This window comes from Spinacia oleracea, chromosome 5, assembly GCF_020520425.1.
Source record: "Spinacia oleracea cultivar Varoflay chromosome 5, BTI_SOV_V1, whole genome shotgun sequence".
In the NCBI taxonomy this organism is placed as follows: domain Eukaryota; kingdom Viridiplantae; phylum Streptophyta; class Magnoliopsida; order Caryophyllales; family Amaranthaceae; genus Spinacia; species Spinacia oleracea.
The window spans coordinates 52,322,469-52,337,522 of record NC_079491.1 but is presented as its reverse complement, the minus strand read 5'-3'; the positions used below and the strand labels follow the sequence as shown (position 1 = coordinate 52,337,522).

Genomic DNA, 15,054 nt, shown 5'->3' with positions numbered 1-15,054 from the left:
ATTGATACAGACATGTTGGTTGGGAACACTAGATTATTTTATATATGTGTATATTGATTCAGATCGATTGATCGTTGTTCCCTTTTAGCTTTTCACTGCTTTATGAGGGCCGAGGACCTTGTTTAGTAAGTTGAAACCTTATACCCATATAGAAGGGTTGTTCAGTATTAAAGGAAAGGTTGAATTAATTGGAATAAGTCTTGATTGATACCTCTGTGATCACTTACTTAATTCCAAGATAAAAACAGTTGAGAATAATTGTTGATTGTATGACTTATGTGATTGTTGAGTCATAACAAAGTATTAATCTGTAAATCATGTAAAGTGAAACTGAGTAGCAATAGCTTTAGACTGTGCACGTCTAAAGTGACGGACAATCAGGAGTTGGGGTCATGGGTCGCCTATGGCTTTCTCTGGGCCGGATTGATCACCGGTCTATTTTAGTCAAAAGTTCCTCGATATCGCAGGTCATTGGGGTTTATGGAGTCGCGCCCGTACCTCGTCTTTCTTAGTGAAGAAGTTTCTAGTAGACAACTCAGTCCATTGACTATTTCAATTAAAATAATATTAATGTTATAAAAGTCTAGTCTAGTCTAGTTAAGTGTGGTTTCAAATTATTAAGTGTTGGTTGTCCTTATTTACGTTATTAGTATCATGTTAGGATTGTTCGTTTAATAGAATCATGTTAGGATTATTATGGATTTAGTATGTAGTACTCAGCTTTGCTGATTACGTGCTTTTGCTTGTGCATGTTGATCATGGCTATGCCTTATTGATCCTGTGATGACCCAATCTTTGGTGAGCAGTCTCTAGGGATGCATCACTGGGGTTCGGGATCTGGAGAGATTTGTGTAGTCGTTATTTTATTTCATTTGAATTTGGTTTTTGAACTTGTTTTAATGGACTTGAATTTGATTTGAACTAATTAGGTCGACTTCGGTTTGTTGGTTTTGGTAGTTGACTTATTTAAATTATTAAAGTTATTTATTATGTTTTCCTCTGCAAAATTCTGAATAAGCCGAAACGTTTTCACACGGGCGATAATGCCTTGATAATTCTCTACGTTTTATATTAAAAAGGTACTTTAGAAAAGGGAGAATTGTCGGGGTGTTACAGAAACCATCATCCACAATACAATCAAAATCACCAAATCTTAAAAGATTAGCAAAGAAACTAGTAAGTCTAATCGTAAAGGATTAGGAAAAGATAAATAATCAAACAAGTAGGAAGGAAAAACATAAAAAGTGCCTATTTTTGGGGGTTTTTTATTAATGAGAAAATAAGAGACAAAAGTAAGAAAAATCAGAAATTAATGACAATAAATGGAAATAAGAGTTGAGAATTTTTACAATGAAGCTTCAAATCCAAGATTAGGGAGAATCCCAAGCAATACAATGAGAAATGAATGAAGTTATCTCACTTTCTCTCTCTAAATTAAATTTCAGACTACTTTTGTAAAAAACTAGGTATTCTAAAAGTTCCTAAAATGCTTTAAATAGTCCCGAAAAAACGGCTCAGCGCTGGCAGCAGGTTCGGCCGAACATTAAGAAAGTTCGGCCGAACTAAGAGGCAGGTTCGGCCGAACCTGAGGAGGAACAGGAACTGCTCTTGGAGAGGTTCGACCGAACTTTTTAGGGGAGTTCGGCCGAACATAGGGAAGTTAGGCCGAACCTTCAGAATTGATCGGCCAAACTTCTGGGCTTGTTTGCTTCAGAAATTCTGCTTCAAGTTCGGCCGAACACTTCTGAAGTTCGGCCGAACATCTTGAGTTATTGATTCCTTGACTCCTTTTTTCCACTTCGAGCTTTCCTTGGGTACCGTTGACTTCCATTGACTTTTCCGTCCGTTTTACTTGTTTTCCTACACATTAACAAACCCGTGAAAAGCAAAAGTTTGACAAAAAAATAAGAAAAACAAGGCGAAAGGACGGTAATTAGGAAAAACTGAGTCAAATAAGCATGTAAGAGCAAAGGGGACTAAAATAAGCACAAAAGGGGAAGAAAACAAACAAAAACAAGAATAAAAAGAGGCAAAGTACTATCCTAAGAGTGACATAAATGTCACTCATCAAATCCACCAAAATAAAAGCAAATAAATACAAAATTAAACCAAAATTATGAGTATCTGATTCGTAATTATGTATCTTTGAATCTTTAAGCTGGAAAGTAATCGAAGAAGGAGCCGTGAAGAAGCAGACGAGAAGCTTGAAGCTGTGACGAGGAGACAGTGAGATGAAGCCGAGAAGATAGCAGAGACTCAGAGAAGATACTCGACAGAGAGGACTCGAGGAGACTGAGAGAGCGCGAGGAGAGCTAGAGGCCCAAAGAGGCGTCGCTCCTAAACAAAGGTTAGGGTTTTCGTGAAATGACTCAACGGGGGAGAACGTGAAATAAGGGGCTAAAAAAGGCGCTTAGGATTTTCCAGTTTTTTTTAGCTTTGTTTCTTGGGATTATTATTTGAGTAGGGTTAAAAAATTCTGAAAGTTCGATTTATTCGGTTTCAAACTTTTCACTCCAATCCAAACCATAAAATCAATTTTTTTTTAAAATCTCGGTCCAGAATCGAACCGAATAGGAAAAAAACCGAACCGAATTAGATATTCGATTCGATTTTCGGTTTTTTACTACCAAACTTTCACCCCTAGCACTAATGTCCTTCTAATGACCCTAACTCGACCCACTAAAAAAATTTGAATGACCCTCTAGCGACCCGCACCCTGCCCCGCCAATAACCAGGCCTACTCTGACTCTCCAAGCGAACAACAAAGCGGGGGCTTTTCTCCTTCTTTCTGTGTCGTCGTCTTCCTTTAAACGCTGGTTTTCCTCAAACTTTCTTTCCCAAATCCTAAAATTACGCCATTACTGCAATAGGTCTTCTCCAAAAATGGCGAGCAGAAAAATTGTTCGTGATTTCTTCTTCTCCAGACAACGCCTTTACCTCCAATTTTTACCACATCAGCAGGTTCTTCTTCTTCCCTCTAATTTGTCCTATTTTTTAGATTCTTTTCTGTGTTTTATAATTTAGCTTCAGTTGCAGCAATCGATTCCGAAGCTAAGGTTGATTACTGGAAATGGATATTCGTTGAATCGTCAATTTAGTGTGTTTAATGAGTTTTCCAACAAGATTAAAGGTGAAGCTACCAGGTAATTTCACCAACTTATGATTCTTTTTGGTGATTTTTTTTTTCATATTATTCTTCTAATTTACTTTCAATTTGAGTTCATTTTCTTTCTTTTGGTGCAAGTAATTAAATTACGTTGTCAGAGCTTATTGGGGTTTTTTCTTGGAGTATTAAAATGTTGTTCTAATTGTATTTTTATGTCGATTTGCTGAAAGACATACGGCTGTTCAGGAGACTTGAACAATTAAGGTTCAAAGGGATCACACTAAGTAGTGTTTGCTTTCAATTTGTGCAATAGCTGAAAACTCTGTGTTTCCTAATTCTTGCTGAATTGATTCTGTTACTAATTTCCAACTTGTTCTACCTCCTTGATATCAGAATAGCAGGCCTTTGTTTCGTATTTGAATCATCTTAGGTGTTGTGCTTCTCAACCCCCTTCCTTCCCAATTCCCAGCAATTGCAATAGCTAAACCCCTTAAAAAGTAGGTACATGATTATATTTGTGTCATTCAGTATGTGATTACTTGTTCAGGGCGTGCTCTATTGCAACATCTTCTTTTCTCTAAACCTTATTTTAAGTTTTGTAAATCCACGGACATTGCTCTAGGAAAATTTATAATCCTGCTGTGTTACTTACAGTTGTATAGAAAAGGATTACATTTGGAGTGAGAAGTGTTGTTGCAAAACTGATCACATGAATGTTTTATACGGAATAGTTGACATATTACGCAATTATGTCAATACTATGTAATACAAGAACTTGTTGTGACCAATGTACAAAAAAGCACAAAGCGCACTAAAGCGATATGAGTCCTAGAGCCTAAGCGCAAGCGCAAGGCACACGCTTCATCGAAGTGAAGCGCACTTTTAAAAATTAAAGGTTTCTTTACTATTATGCATATATATCTTGCGAAAATAACCACAAAAATATATAAACATCAGATTTGCTTCCAAAAATATATTACAGAGTACTTTTTTTTTTTAACAAAAATAAAACAAATAACATAGTGGCCTGTTTGGATATGGGCATTTCATTTCAAATGTTGGAATTGGGCCAAATCAGTTGTTTGGGAATGCAATGTATTTGGAATTGGATTTGGCCCAATTCCATACCTTTTAAGAATTAAGATCTAAACCTGGAATTTGAAATTCAACCTCAAACCCAGTCATTTCAATTCCTTGGGCTTTGGTCTGTCAAATCTCTCTCTCCTTCAGCCGACCCTATTGAGTATTGTCATCTACCTTTGTTCTTTCTGTTACAGAATCCTCAACTCATTTTCTCTCTCCTCCGGCCACCGTCTCACACTCTCACCACCGGTTCTCCACTACTCTCCCTCCTCTTTTGCAATCGATTTTCTCTTTCAGCCATTATTCATTTTATGTTTTTGATTTTATGCCGATCGAGAAAGACATGAATTGGCAAGTTCAAGGATACTTCAACCGATCAAATCAAATCGAAGAGCCCAAACCAACGACGTACTTTTCTCCATTCAAATCCAGAACCTTGCCATGTTTAATCTTCAGAAAACTACAATGACGATCAAACAGTGAAAATTAGAGATCTCAATAATCATACTCCTCTCCGATCTAAGTCGGTGTCTAAGGATGGAAATACATGATCAAATAGCATATGTACTCGTTGAGAATTAGTTCTTTTAATTGTGAAATAATATTTCAATTTCTACCCAAATAATTTGAAATGATGGAATTTGAGTTTTTATTTTTCCCAAACAAGTAATTTGGAATTGAATGCATGATTTGAAATGAAATACTTATATCCAAACACTACCTAGTGTTTTTCAAGAAGCTTGTGACTGTTGTCTTCTTTTTTTCCCTTTTTGTTTGGACCCTTTGCCCACTTTCTATTGATTAGGATTAATATAGGGTGGTCCAAAACACAATAACAACATAAAAAAAACCTTCCAGCATAAATAGAAAAAGAGAAAGAATTTAAACTGAAGCGCAAAAAAGCACGCTTCGTGCGCTTTGGCACGGTTCTTCCTAAACGCTTCCCCTAGGCCTAATTAAGCGCTTTGCGCTTAAGTTCACCTTTATACACATTGGTTCACTGGTTGTGAAGAATTTGCTGACAAGTTATACTGCCAAAAGAAGTACACATGGGGATGACTATTTATTTAGCAGTGAAATCAATATTAGCAGTTTAAGAGTATTTTAATAAGCAGTGGTTAAATATACTACTAATACAATCAGCTGTCTACTACTTCTTGCTACTAGTTCCAATATACTACTGTACTATCTGCTAATTTAAACAGAGCCCTGACATTTTTTAATAAATTCAGAAACCCTTTTTGGTAAATGTTCTTCCATTATCGAGAATCAGCAACCCCATCACCAATTAGTGATCTTTTATTTTAGTTGCTGAGTTCATTCTATTACTGGGTGATTTTGTTGGTGCGTTTGAATTCTTGTGCCAAAGGATGGGTATCGGCGCTATTATTTTATTTTACTCCCTTCATCCCACATTACTTGTTACACTTACCTTAGTACAAAGTTTTAGGTGATAAGTGGTTGTTTGATTATCAATTGTTATTTTATTGAAAAAGTAGATGTGATAGGAGTTAGTGGTGTATTGTTTTAATTGAATGAGAGAGGGTGTGGGGACCAAACTTTTGTTAGTGGGATGAGAGATACAATATAATAATTGTGGGGTCATACCTAATTTGGAATAACAAGTAATGTGGGACGAATGAAAAAAGAAAGTGTAATAAGTAATGTGGGACGGAGGGAACATATTTTATGTAGAATCTATTTTAACTTGTTAATTTTCTCCAAGACTTGCTGTTATTTGGTGAAATTGAGCAATGAAGTTTAAAAGGGATAATTTTAAAAAGTGAATGCTTTGCGTTTATAAAAGCTGAAAAACTTGTGTTGTTAGTTCTTGCTTGGGTATTTTAGTTCTTAAATTGATTTGACTACTAGGTGGTTGTTTTGTTTGTGCATATCTATTCTTGCGCCAAGGGAGGGGTATCAACTATAGAGCCACCACTAAAAAAGGCGCAACTCCTTTATCTTTAGAGTTTAGATAGTGAGGGATTCGTTAAAATTGTTGGCAGTAATGCCTCTTAGTTTGCTACTCTTTTGCACTGCCATGAAGGTTCAAAATTTGTGATTAAAGGAGTAAATTCAGCATGCCTAATCATGTAGTCCTTTCCCCGTCTTGAAATCAATTGATTCTGAAATCGAGGTTTAGAACTTTGGGTAGAGCTTGTATTTTATTTTTGCGTTCTTTTAATCTCTACTGGTCTTGATTGTCTCGGTTAAGGTTTTGATATGAAAAGTTTCTTTATTTATCTCAGTTTGATTTTGCATGCAATAACAATATTGAAGTTGAGCAATAGACACTATGAACTTAAATACAATGCTTTGGTACTTCTTAGGAATCAGATTCTATTTGACTTTTTGTTCAAGAACTATAAATTTCCCTCCATTTTGTTGATCTTTTTAATCAATTGATGTGAATCTAGTGGCTATTCATGGTTGTTTAATCTAGGCGCGGGTTTTCCCCTTTTTTATGCGTATTTGAAAATCTCTTTTTTAATCCCTCTTCTTTCATTGCATGATAGTAATAAGGAATTCCAACAATCAGTTAAGCAGCTGAAAGAGAAAGCAGAGGAGTTGAGAGGAGTAAAAGAAGATCTGAAAGTCAGGTAATCTTTTCAACTACTCCTTGGCAATATGGCGCTCTTTGACTTTTGTCTGGTTGAGTGTTTCTTTTAAAAAGGGAGGGAAGGAAGAGGGAGAGATACACCATCACTAGTTTGGTTATGAAATGGGGAAAGGGAAAGGAATCGGAATTTCTTTTTCTTGCTTATGACTAAATCCTTTCAAAATTGGAAAGATTTGGAAGGAATGCTAGTGCACTCCTCTTTGGCTCTTCTGCTCTTCCGTTATCTCTCCTTCCCTTCACTTTCCTCTATGTTAACCAAATACTTCCTCCGTTTCAAAATAGTTGCACCATTTTGGCTCTCACGTTTGTCAATGCATATCTTTGACATCAATATTTATAATTATGTATTAGTAAAAATTTATAACAAGTTGATATGTTTGAATTATACATTGAGTCAAACCAATACCAATTTATATGTTCAAATTTTGTTTTTCTTTATTAGCAAAAAATTATGGTCAAAGTATGATAAATAATTAGTTCCAAAAAGTCAAAATGGTGCAACTATTTAGAAACGGAGGTAGTACAGTAAATCTCGGTTGAAGCAGATGGCTACCAGCCTACCACTTGGTGATAGCTCATGTGAGGCCTGACATGATGAATGTTTTATGTAGAGTAAAGCAGACAACTGAGCAGCTACACAAGCATGTTGATGGTGTATGGACAGAAGCTGAAGAGACTGCAAAGAAGGTCTGTTCCTGAATTAAGTTTTAAATGTAGTCTTATTATAAGGCCAGGATTACTATCTGAACTCATTCTAACAAAAACAGTCACTATAAGTTGACTAATTTTATGAACTCATTCTAACAAAAGCATTTACTATAAGCTGACAAATTTTTGGTGCATGAGGATTTTCCTATTTCTCTAATATGCTAGATTTCTTCACAGATTTAGACGTTCTTCTTTTCCATCTTACTTTTACTTATTAAAAAAAGATTAGAAAAGCAAAGTTTTAGAAAGGTTCAACAAAATTAACACTTTGTTTGGATAAGAGGAAATGGAGAGAAAGGGAGGGGAACTCATTGTTTTGGGGGAAGGAATCTGTCCACAATTAGAGATATTTGGAGGGAAATGAAGCTCCACCTTCCCCCTCCCTTTCTTTCCATTCCCCCTCCTCTCCTTTCCCTCCCTCTCCTTTTCCTTCTAGCTTGCTATCCAAACTAAGTGTAAAATAAAGTCCGGCAAATTTCAAAAAGTTTAGAAGACTGTAAAGTAGTTTGGACAAGTTCACACATAAGTTCCGAGTCTTCTGACCTATTTAGAAAAGTTATGAATAGTTTATTAATAAGAGAGGTCTACAAAGTTCAGGGAAATTTTAAATGATCAGAAGAATTTTGGTAAGAAATTGTTATTCCAGGGAGCAGTGTATAAAAATTCCTGCTTAGGCGCTAAGGGGCAAGGCGTTTGGAACCAGCGCCCTTTATTGTTTTGGCGAGGCGCACCTTGAGTTGAGGCGCACTAAGGCACACAAAATTTTCACAAAATTTTTACTTTTTATTAGGGGTTGAGTGAGGCGCGTCTCAAGCAGCTGGGAATTTCAAAGCGTCTTGTTGCGCCTTGAGCCTTTCTATACATTGCCAGGGAGTAGGTCATAGTTGGTTGAAATGCTTAAACATGACTCCTTTTTCTTCTTGCTCCTGTTTTTTATGGGGGCCGGATTACTAGATGGTATATAAAATTAGGAAGGCTTGCCACATTGGTATAATAAAAAATTCCAGCAACTAGTTGGAATATTAAATAGAAAAAGAGCGTTAACAAATTCACCAAATTGTGTATATTGTGGTTTCCCCCATATTAACCTTTTTTCTGATATAATATTGTAGTGTTTAATACTTGTACTCTCTAATTAATTATGGATAGGTTAAATGTTTAGGCAGTAGAGAAATTATATTGTTATGTTATGGTGCCTTCTGTTACAATAATACTCCGTATCAGAAAATGATGTTGAAAGAGGGAAAATGTTTGAAAGTACAATTTATGGGCTAATTAAGATAAATATTTGGGTAAATTTTTCGATGTCTTTGTTTTATATACCAAAATGTTGCCGGATATTTTTATATCAATTTCAAAAACCCCCTTATTTGTATACACCAATTTGGTAATTCCGCCCTTCCTAAGGTAATCAATTCAAAACATACCTCCTACCATTGCTGTTTTCATGTCCACAATGTAGAGTCATTTTTCTCGTTTTGGTCATGATTTACATGTGAGGCCAGCCAGCTCCATTTCTGTTAACCAAGTTGGTCATTCGAACCATTTCTAATTAGCTGATTTAAATGACAATTATAGTTGAGCACTTGAGCATATCTCTCTATCATTTGAGCTGTATCCTATCTTTTCAATTGTGGCTTGTGGGGTATTTAAATTATTAACATGTAACTTTAATTTGCTTAAAGTCTCATTTGAATGAAAGAAATATGGAAGATTGTTTTACATTATTATCAACAAATATCTGTTTTACTTCCTGTAGGTTTCCACAAATATGAAAGAAAAGATATCATCTGCAAAAGAGGAGGTCTGCCTAGTTTCTTATGTACTCCCTCCATTTTTTGTTGGTTACACTTTCTATTTTCATCCCTTTTTTTGTTTGTTACACTTCTACTTTATTCTTATTTGGCAAAGTTTTGTCCCCTAATAACCCACACAAAACCCACTTGCAACATATCTCTCCTTTTTTTTTTATTACACCAAGCCCGCCTGTTTCACTCTCTCTCCTACCTTTTCTTACAAAACCCCACTAACTTTCTTCTCTCTTACTCTCCTAAATTCATTTATCTATGGTAACAGTAACCATAGAAAAAACAGAGGTCGTAGTTGATTTTTTTTTTCAATTAATACAAATTCTAAATCTGATGCAGATTTATATCTTCTGCATTTCCTTATGTAGGTTAAAGGGACTCTTGGTTTAGGGAGCCAAGAACCTTCAACATCTAACAATACTACGACAAATGATGGTGATAATGTTAAAGATGGGGCCAAACCTTCATCTGGTGAGGAACACCAGCAATCTGAGCCTAGTGGTACTGCAGAGACTTTATTTAGTACTTTTAGGTCAACATTCGCTTCATCTTCTCCCAAGATTTCATCAGCCTTTCAGAAATTAAAGGAAGCAAAGGTAGTCGACTTAGCCAAGAAAAGTTATACTATAGTAAAGGAAGAATTGAGTGGAAAGCCAAATAGAAGGAAAATAATGCAGTATGCTGCTTCAACGTCAACAGGAGAAACAAGTGACAGAACTGAAATTGTCGTGGTACCGGTGAAGCAGTCCCCATGGAACAAAAAGTTGGAGTCACTAAAAGAGAAGGTGAGTTTGCTGCTATATGTTGGTGCTGTTCTTGCTGTAAATGTTTATTGCTGATCTAGAATCTTGTTTTACCTAGATGCGAGGCAATCCAATGTTCAGACGCATCACTAAGATGGGTGAACCTGTAGTTACAAAGAGCCAGGAGGTATGCTTTAGATGTAATTGTTTATTGACTTGATTACAGCCTACATAGGGTTGAGCTTGCATTTTCTTTTATCATTTTGGATACATAGCTGGTTTTTTCTTTTTTTCCCCAATGTGTGTGTTACATATGTGTGGTGAAGAAGAGGATCGTGTGGATGACCACATAGGATAGGTTCCTGGTTCATGTAGCCGACACGTTCCTTTTGGGAATAAGGCTTTGGTTTTGATGTTCTTTTAGTTGTGTCATTTTTTTGATATTTTTGAGTTTCTTATTGTATCCCTAAAATTTGATTTGATAGTATTTCTTCAAATCTCTGTCAGTTGGCTGAAGATCTGCAGGAAAGATGGGAAACTAGTGACAGTCCTGTTATACATAAAATTCAGGAGTAAGTTCAGGTACACAAACTGCGTTAGTTCTGCATGTATGTGCTGATTAGATTAGTAAGCGAAATTTACGTTGGTGATTTCCTTTCTTTCATCTCAGTATTAACGACAAAGTTTTTGGAGAAAATGATTCTGGAATGTCATTCAAGGAGATACGTCGTCGTGATCCGTATGTATTTGTCAATAGTAATTATCTAGTTTTTGAACTTCTTTAATAGCACAACCAAATTTATCTCTTCTCTGCCAGATCTTTTTCTTTGCCTGAATTTGTAGCTGAGGTTCAGGAAGTCATCAAGCCAGTTCTGAATGCTTACCTTAAGGTAAATATTGAATACCTCATAAAAATTGCTGCACCTTATTTTTGCAATTGCCATTTCGTTTCCTTTGCAAACATCACTGTTAACATCTCTTTAAAATTGTTTCATCCAGGGGGACTTCAAAGTCTTGGAGAAATATTGTAGCTCTGAAGTAGTGGAACGGTGTAAAGCCGAGCATAAAGTTTTTCAAAGCCAGGATATTTTCTTTGATAATAAGGTCAGGTGCCGCAACTTAATCACATATTGATGTTGGCCTGAATCAGGCATGTAGTCTCATAATTGCCATTCTGGAGCTCCATTGAATGGAGTTTTTACAGAGCTCAAAACCTTTAATTCTTTCCTTGTGATTCTAATTTATATTTCAGTTAACACCTTAAATTGTTGTGTGACTTAATCCCTCCGTTTTTTTAAATGCATCACTCGCATGGGCGCATAGTTTTAGGAGATTCATGCATAATTATTATTGTGTTGTGCAAGTGGGATCATAAGATGACTCAGGATCACTTTTAGTATTGTTATTTTGATGAGGAAAAACATTTCTATATTCTGCAAGAATGTGTGCAAGTAGTGCACAAGCTGTCCAACCCAAAAGATAACAAATTTAAAATCTTTTTTAATATCTCCAATCAAATGATTGTTAAAAGCCCTAGCCATTTTGGCCCACAACTGTATTAGAAAAGTTAATTTATCCCAGAACAATCCCACATTACAATTTGACAAGCTCATGAAAGATACATGAGCTTTGTTCCAACCACACACAACACATAATCGCCATAATAGCATTTCCTCCCAGCAGCTTTTTCTCTTTTACCCTTCCAGACCAAAACATTTAGTGGACAATCACAGTGCAAAATAAACGTGAACATTATTCAGGATCATATGCTATTTCGACTTATCATCACCGGATCATGGAATGGGTCTTAATTCTGCTTTTAACCTATTGCTACTGGTTCTGGCACGTCTATCTTTCTAGAATTACTAACCATGAAAAATATTGGTCACCCTTTGGCTTGTATTTGTGGATAAACCTGACTATGTACCAGTGTGCCACCATGATCCAAAATCCAAAATGCAAAATGCAGATGCTTCACTTAACTTGTCCTGTATCTACAGATTTTAATGTTTCAGAAATATTAGTGGTTAACCTTGTTTGATTTCAAATGCATTTTTGGTGCTTATAACTGTATAGAAGTTGATTCTTTTGTTTTGTTCCTTGATATCTCTGATTCTTGCTTGTTTTAATTCTGTTGTATAAGCTTCCCTAATACATGTTGTCATTGAATGCAGATTTTGCATGTATCTGAGGTGGATGTAAGAGAGACTAAAATGATGGGGTCTAGTCCCATTATTATTCTTGCAGTGAGTAGTTTCAAGACTTTATTGGACTCCCGGCATACTATCTTTTCTCCTCAGCTGCGTGTTTTTTAACTGACATATGTTATTGATGTTTTTCATTTAGTTCCAAACGCAGCAAGTGTATTGTGTACGCAATAGACAAGGCTCGATAAAGGATGGAAGTCAGGTAAATTTAGAGTATTCTTCCTTTTTCTTTCCTTCTTTCATCTACACTTTTTTAATTTGTGTTGAATCGTATACTCTAAGTTGCTGGATGAAATAGTTGAATTTTTAGCTTGTATGCAAGAAAAGAAGTAGAAGGATATTTGTGTTTTTGGAATGCCTAACCAACAGCCTCTGAAGATAGGTGTTTGCCTTGTACTAAATTAGTAATAGTGAGAGCAACATGTAAGTTCCTTAACGCAAATTTACTAATGTTAGGGCTTTAAATTCAACTTTATACTCCCAGCTGGTGAAATTTGAGATTAGACTATTAGAGGAGGTTGCTGCTTATTATTGAGAGAGAGAATTTCCTGTCACATTATGAATGGCTTGTTACATATTTATGCTATTTCTTTCACAGTTTACATGAAATTCATACTTGGTACTGTATTATGTTTTGTTTTCTAGACTACTCCGTATTATATTACATCTTCCACGCCATAATAAAACAAAGTGACGTGAGGCTAATTTGGTTTGGTATTCTCTGGAGCAGGACACAATCCACACTGTATATTATGCGTGGGCTATGCAGCAAATGGACCCAGAAGATATAAATGATGATGCTATTTACTCAATGTGGAGGCTAAGAGAGATGCAACAAGTTGGTGTCGCTGCTCTGATTTAGAGAGTGTAGCCTTTATATTTTCCTCTGCTTATTACTTGATGGACGTATTGTTTCACTTTTTGCGGCTTTTAACGTCTAAGGGGAAGTTTGTTTTTTGAATAGGCAGATTTACATTATTTCTTTTAAGGCAATCCTCCTATTCTTTTGAGAAAAAGAAAAGTATAGGGAAATGATTTAGCTGTGAATTATGCACTGTCCAACTATGTTGAATTTTGAAAATAAAAACAATTCATACCATATATGATATATGATATATGATATATGGTTGCAATGTGCTGTATTGATCTTGATCTTACTTCTTTAGCCCTCTCAGCCTCGCAGAAAGCTTGTATACTCAAAGGTTGCAATGCGATTGTAGGCTTAGATTTGGTAGATTGTTTTCAGTTTGGTTCTCTTCTGATTATTGTAACTAACACAATACAAGTCTGAAAAGTTAGATTTATTGTTTGTATTTTTTGCTTATACTTTCTTCATTGTTGCCTTCGTGAATTTTGGCTTCTTCATTGTTGCCTTCGTCAAGTTAGTTTCATTGTTGGTTTCGTGAAGTTAGTTTCTTTGGAGATCGGAATTGTTCTTTTTTTATGTTCCCCCTATGAACGGGAGGAAGTCAAAATCCATAACGGTTATGTATTTGTAAATGTATTTGTAAAAATATAACAGCAAAAAAGGTTAATGAAATGGTACATGTTTTAATCGGAATGGTACTCTGTTTTTAATGAAATGATACTTTTTTTTAACGAAATGGTACATGTTTTTATCGAAATGGTACTCCGTTTACCGAAATGGTACTTTTTTTTAATGAATGGTACTCCCTCGTTTCTTTTTTATGTATCCATTTGGAATCTGGTGTGGTTTTTAAGAAAATTGGAATATTGATTTGTATGGGTATAAGTGTAATGATTGGGTGTAAGAGATTATAATAAATAAAGGAGTGAGAAAATAATAAAGAAATAAGGTAAGAGAGGAGAGTGATAATGATGGGTGATAAAGGAGGTGAGAGAGTGGGTATATGTGGAAGGGAAAAGAATTAAATATTATGGGTGGGGAAAATTAGGTGGGAATATGAGTAGAATCTTTAGGTATTTTGGTAATTAGATAGAAATGTAAGGGTATTTTAGGATAAAATGTATGTCCAAAAATAGAATAGATTCTAAATGGATACAACAATATGAAACGCTTAAAATGGAAACAGATCCAACAAAAAGAAACGGAGGGAGTACATGTTATTGACTAAATTGCCCCTGTGATGTGTTTTGAAACACCTCATAGAATGTTGCTACGACGCTCCCCTATGAAGGGTTACATGAATAAGTCTTCGGTTAGGGTTAAAGAGAGTCTTGTGATGTCGTGGCAGAACTAGGATTAGGTTATCTTCGAGCTTGTAAATCATCCTATCTATAGGTAGAATTTGTTTTGGGTCCAACCCACTTATGTACATGAGTAAGGTTAATACTTTTGTTTATATTTTCAAGTGAAAACTAGTTATTGCGCGATGCCCCGCTGATTATATGTAATTTGAGAATTAATCTTGATAAAAATTGAGTTAAATAAAAAAAATTAAAATAGTTTGATATTTAAAAACTTTTATTTTTATGTTTTATTTTTGTAATGGTGATTGAATATAAAATTTGATTAAATATCTTAGTAAACTAAATTTAAATTTAAAATGCAGTAGTCGGTTGTTATATTTAAATCACAATTACTCTTTTTTAATTAACTCTAAGAAAATGTAAATGAATTGGTTTGCTAAAAAAATACAATTGTAAATGAACCTGCAAAAATAAAACGTAAATATAAAAGAAAAAAAAAATGTAAGTATAGTGTAGTTTCATAAGAAATTATTAAAATATATAATTATGGTAGACATTAAAGTTTTAACACGGGTATTAATAAACGTCACTTATATGTTTTGAATTG

General features: G+C 35.1%; 1 protein-coding gene across 5 annotated transcripts; it reads left to right on the top strand.

Moving 5' to 3' along the window:
• Positions 1-2,735: 2,735 nt before the first annotated feature.
• LOC110791020 (mitochondrial import inner membrane translocase subunit TIM44-2-like) lies at positions 2,736-13,419 on the top strand. Of its 5 annotated transcripts, none has more exons than XM_021995782.2 (14): positions 2,736-2,961; positions 3,037-3,143; positions 6,706-6,789; positions 7,421-7,496; positions 9,277-9,339; positions 9,694-10,110; positions 10,187-10,255; positions 10,576-10,640; positions 10,739-10,807; positions 10,886-10,958; positions 11,068-11,172; positions 12,243-12,314; positions 12,415-12,477; positions 13,006-13,419. In XM_021995782.2, the coding sequence occupies exons 1-14, from the start codon at positions 2,884-2,886 to the stop codon at positions 13,135-13,137; spliced, it is 1,473 nt and encodes a 490-aa protein (XP_021851474.1). In that variant the 5' UTR covers positions 2,736-2,883; the 3' UTR covers positions 13,138-13,419. The 5 variants fall into 5 exon arrangements, with proteins under 5 accessions (XP_021851474.1, XP_021851473.1, XP_021851476.1 ...); XM_021995781.2 differs by having other exon boundaries at positions 3,031-3,143; XM_056828449.1 differs by having other exon boundaries at positions 2,737-2,961; positions 9,277-9,321.
• Positions 13,420-15,054: the final 1,635 nt, after the last annotated feature.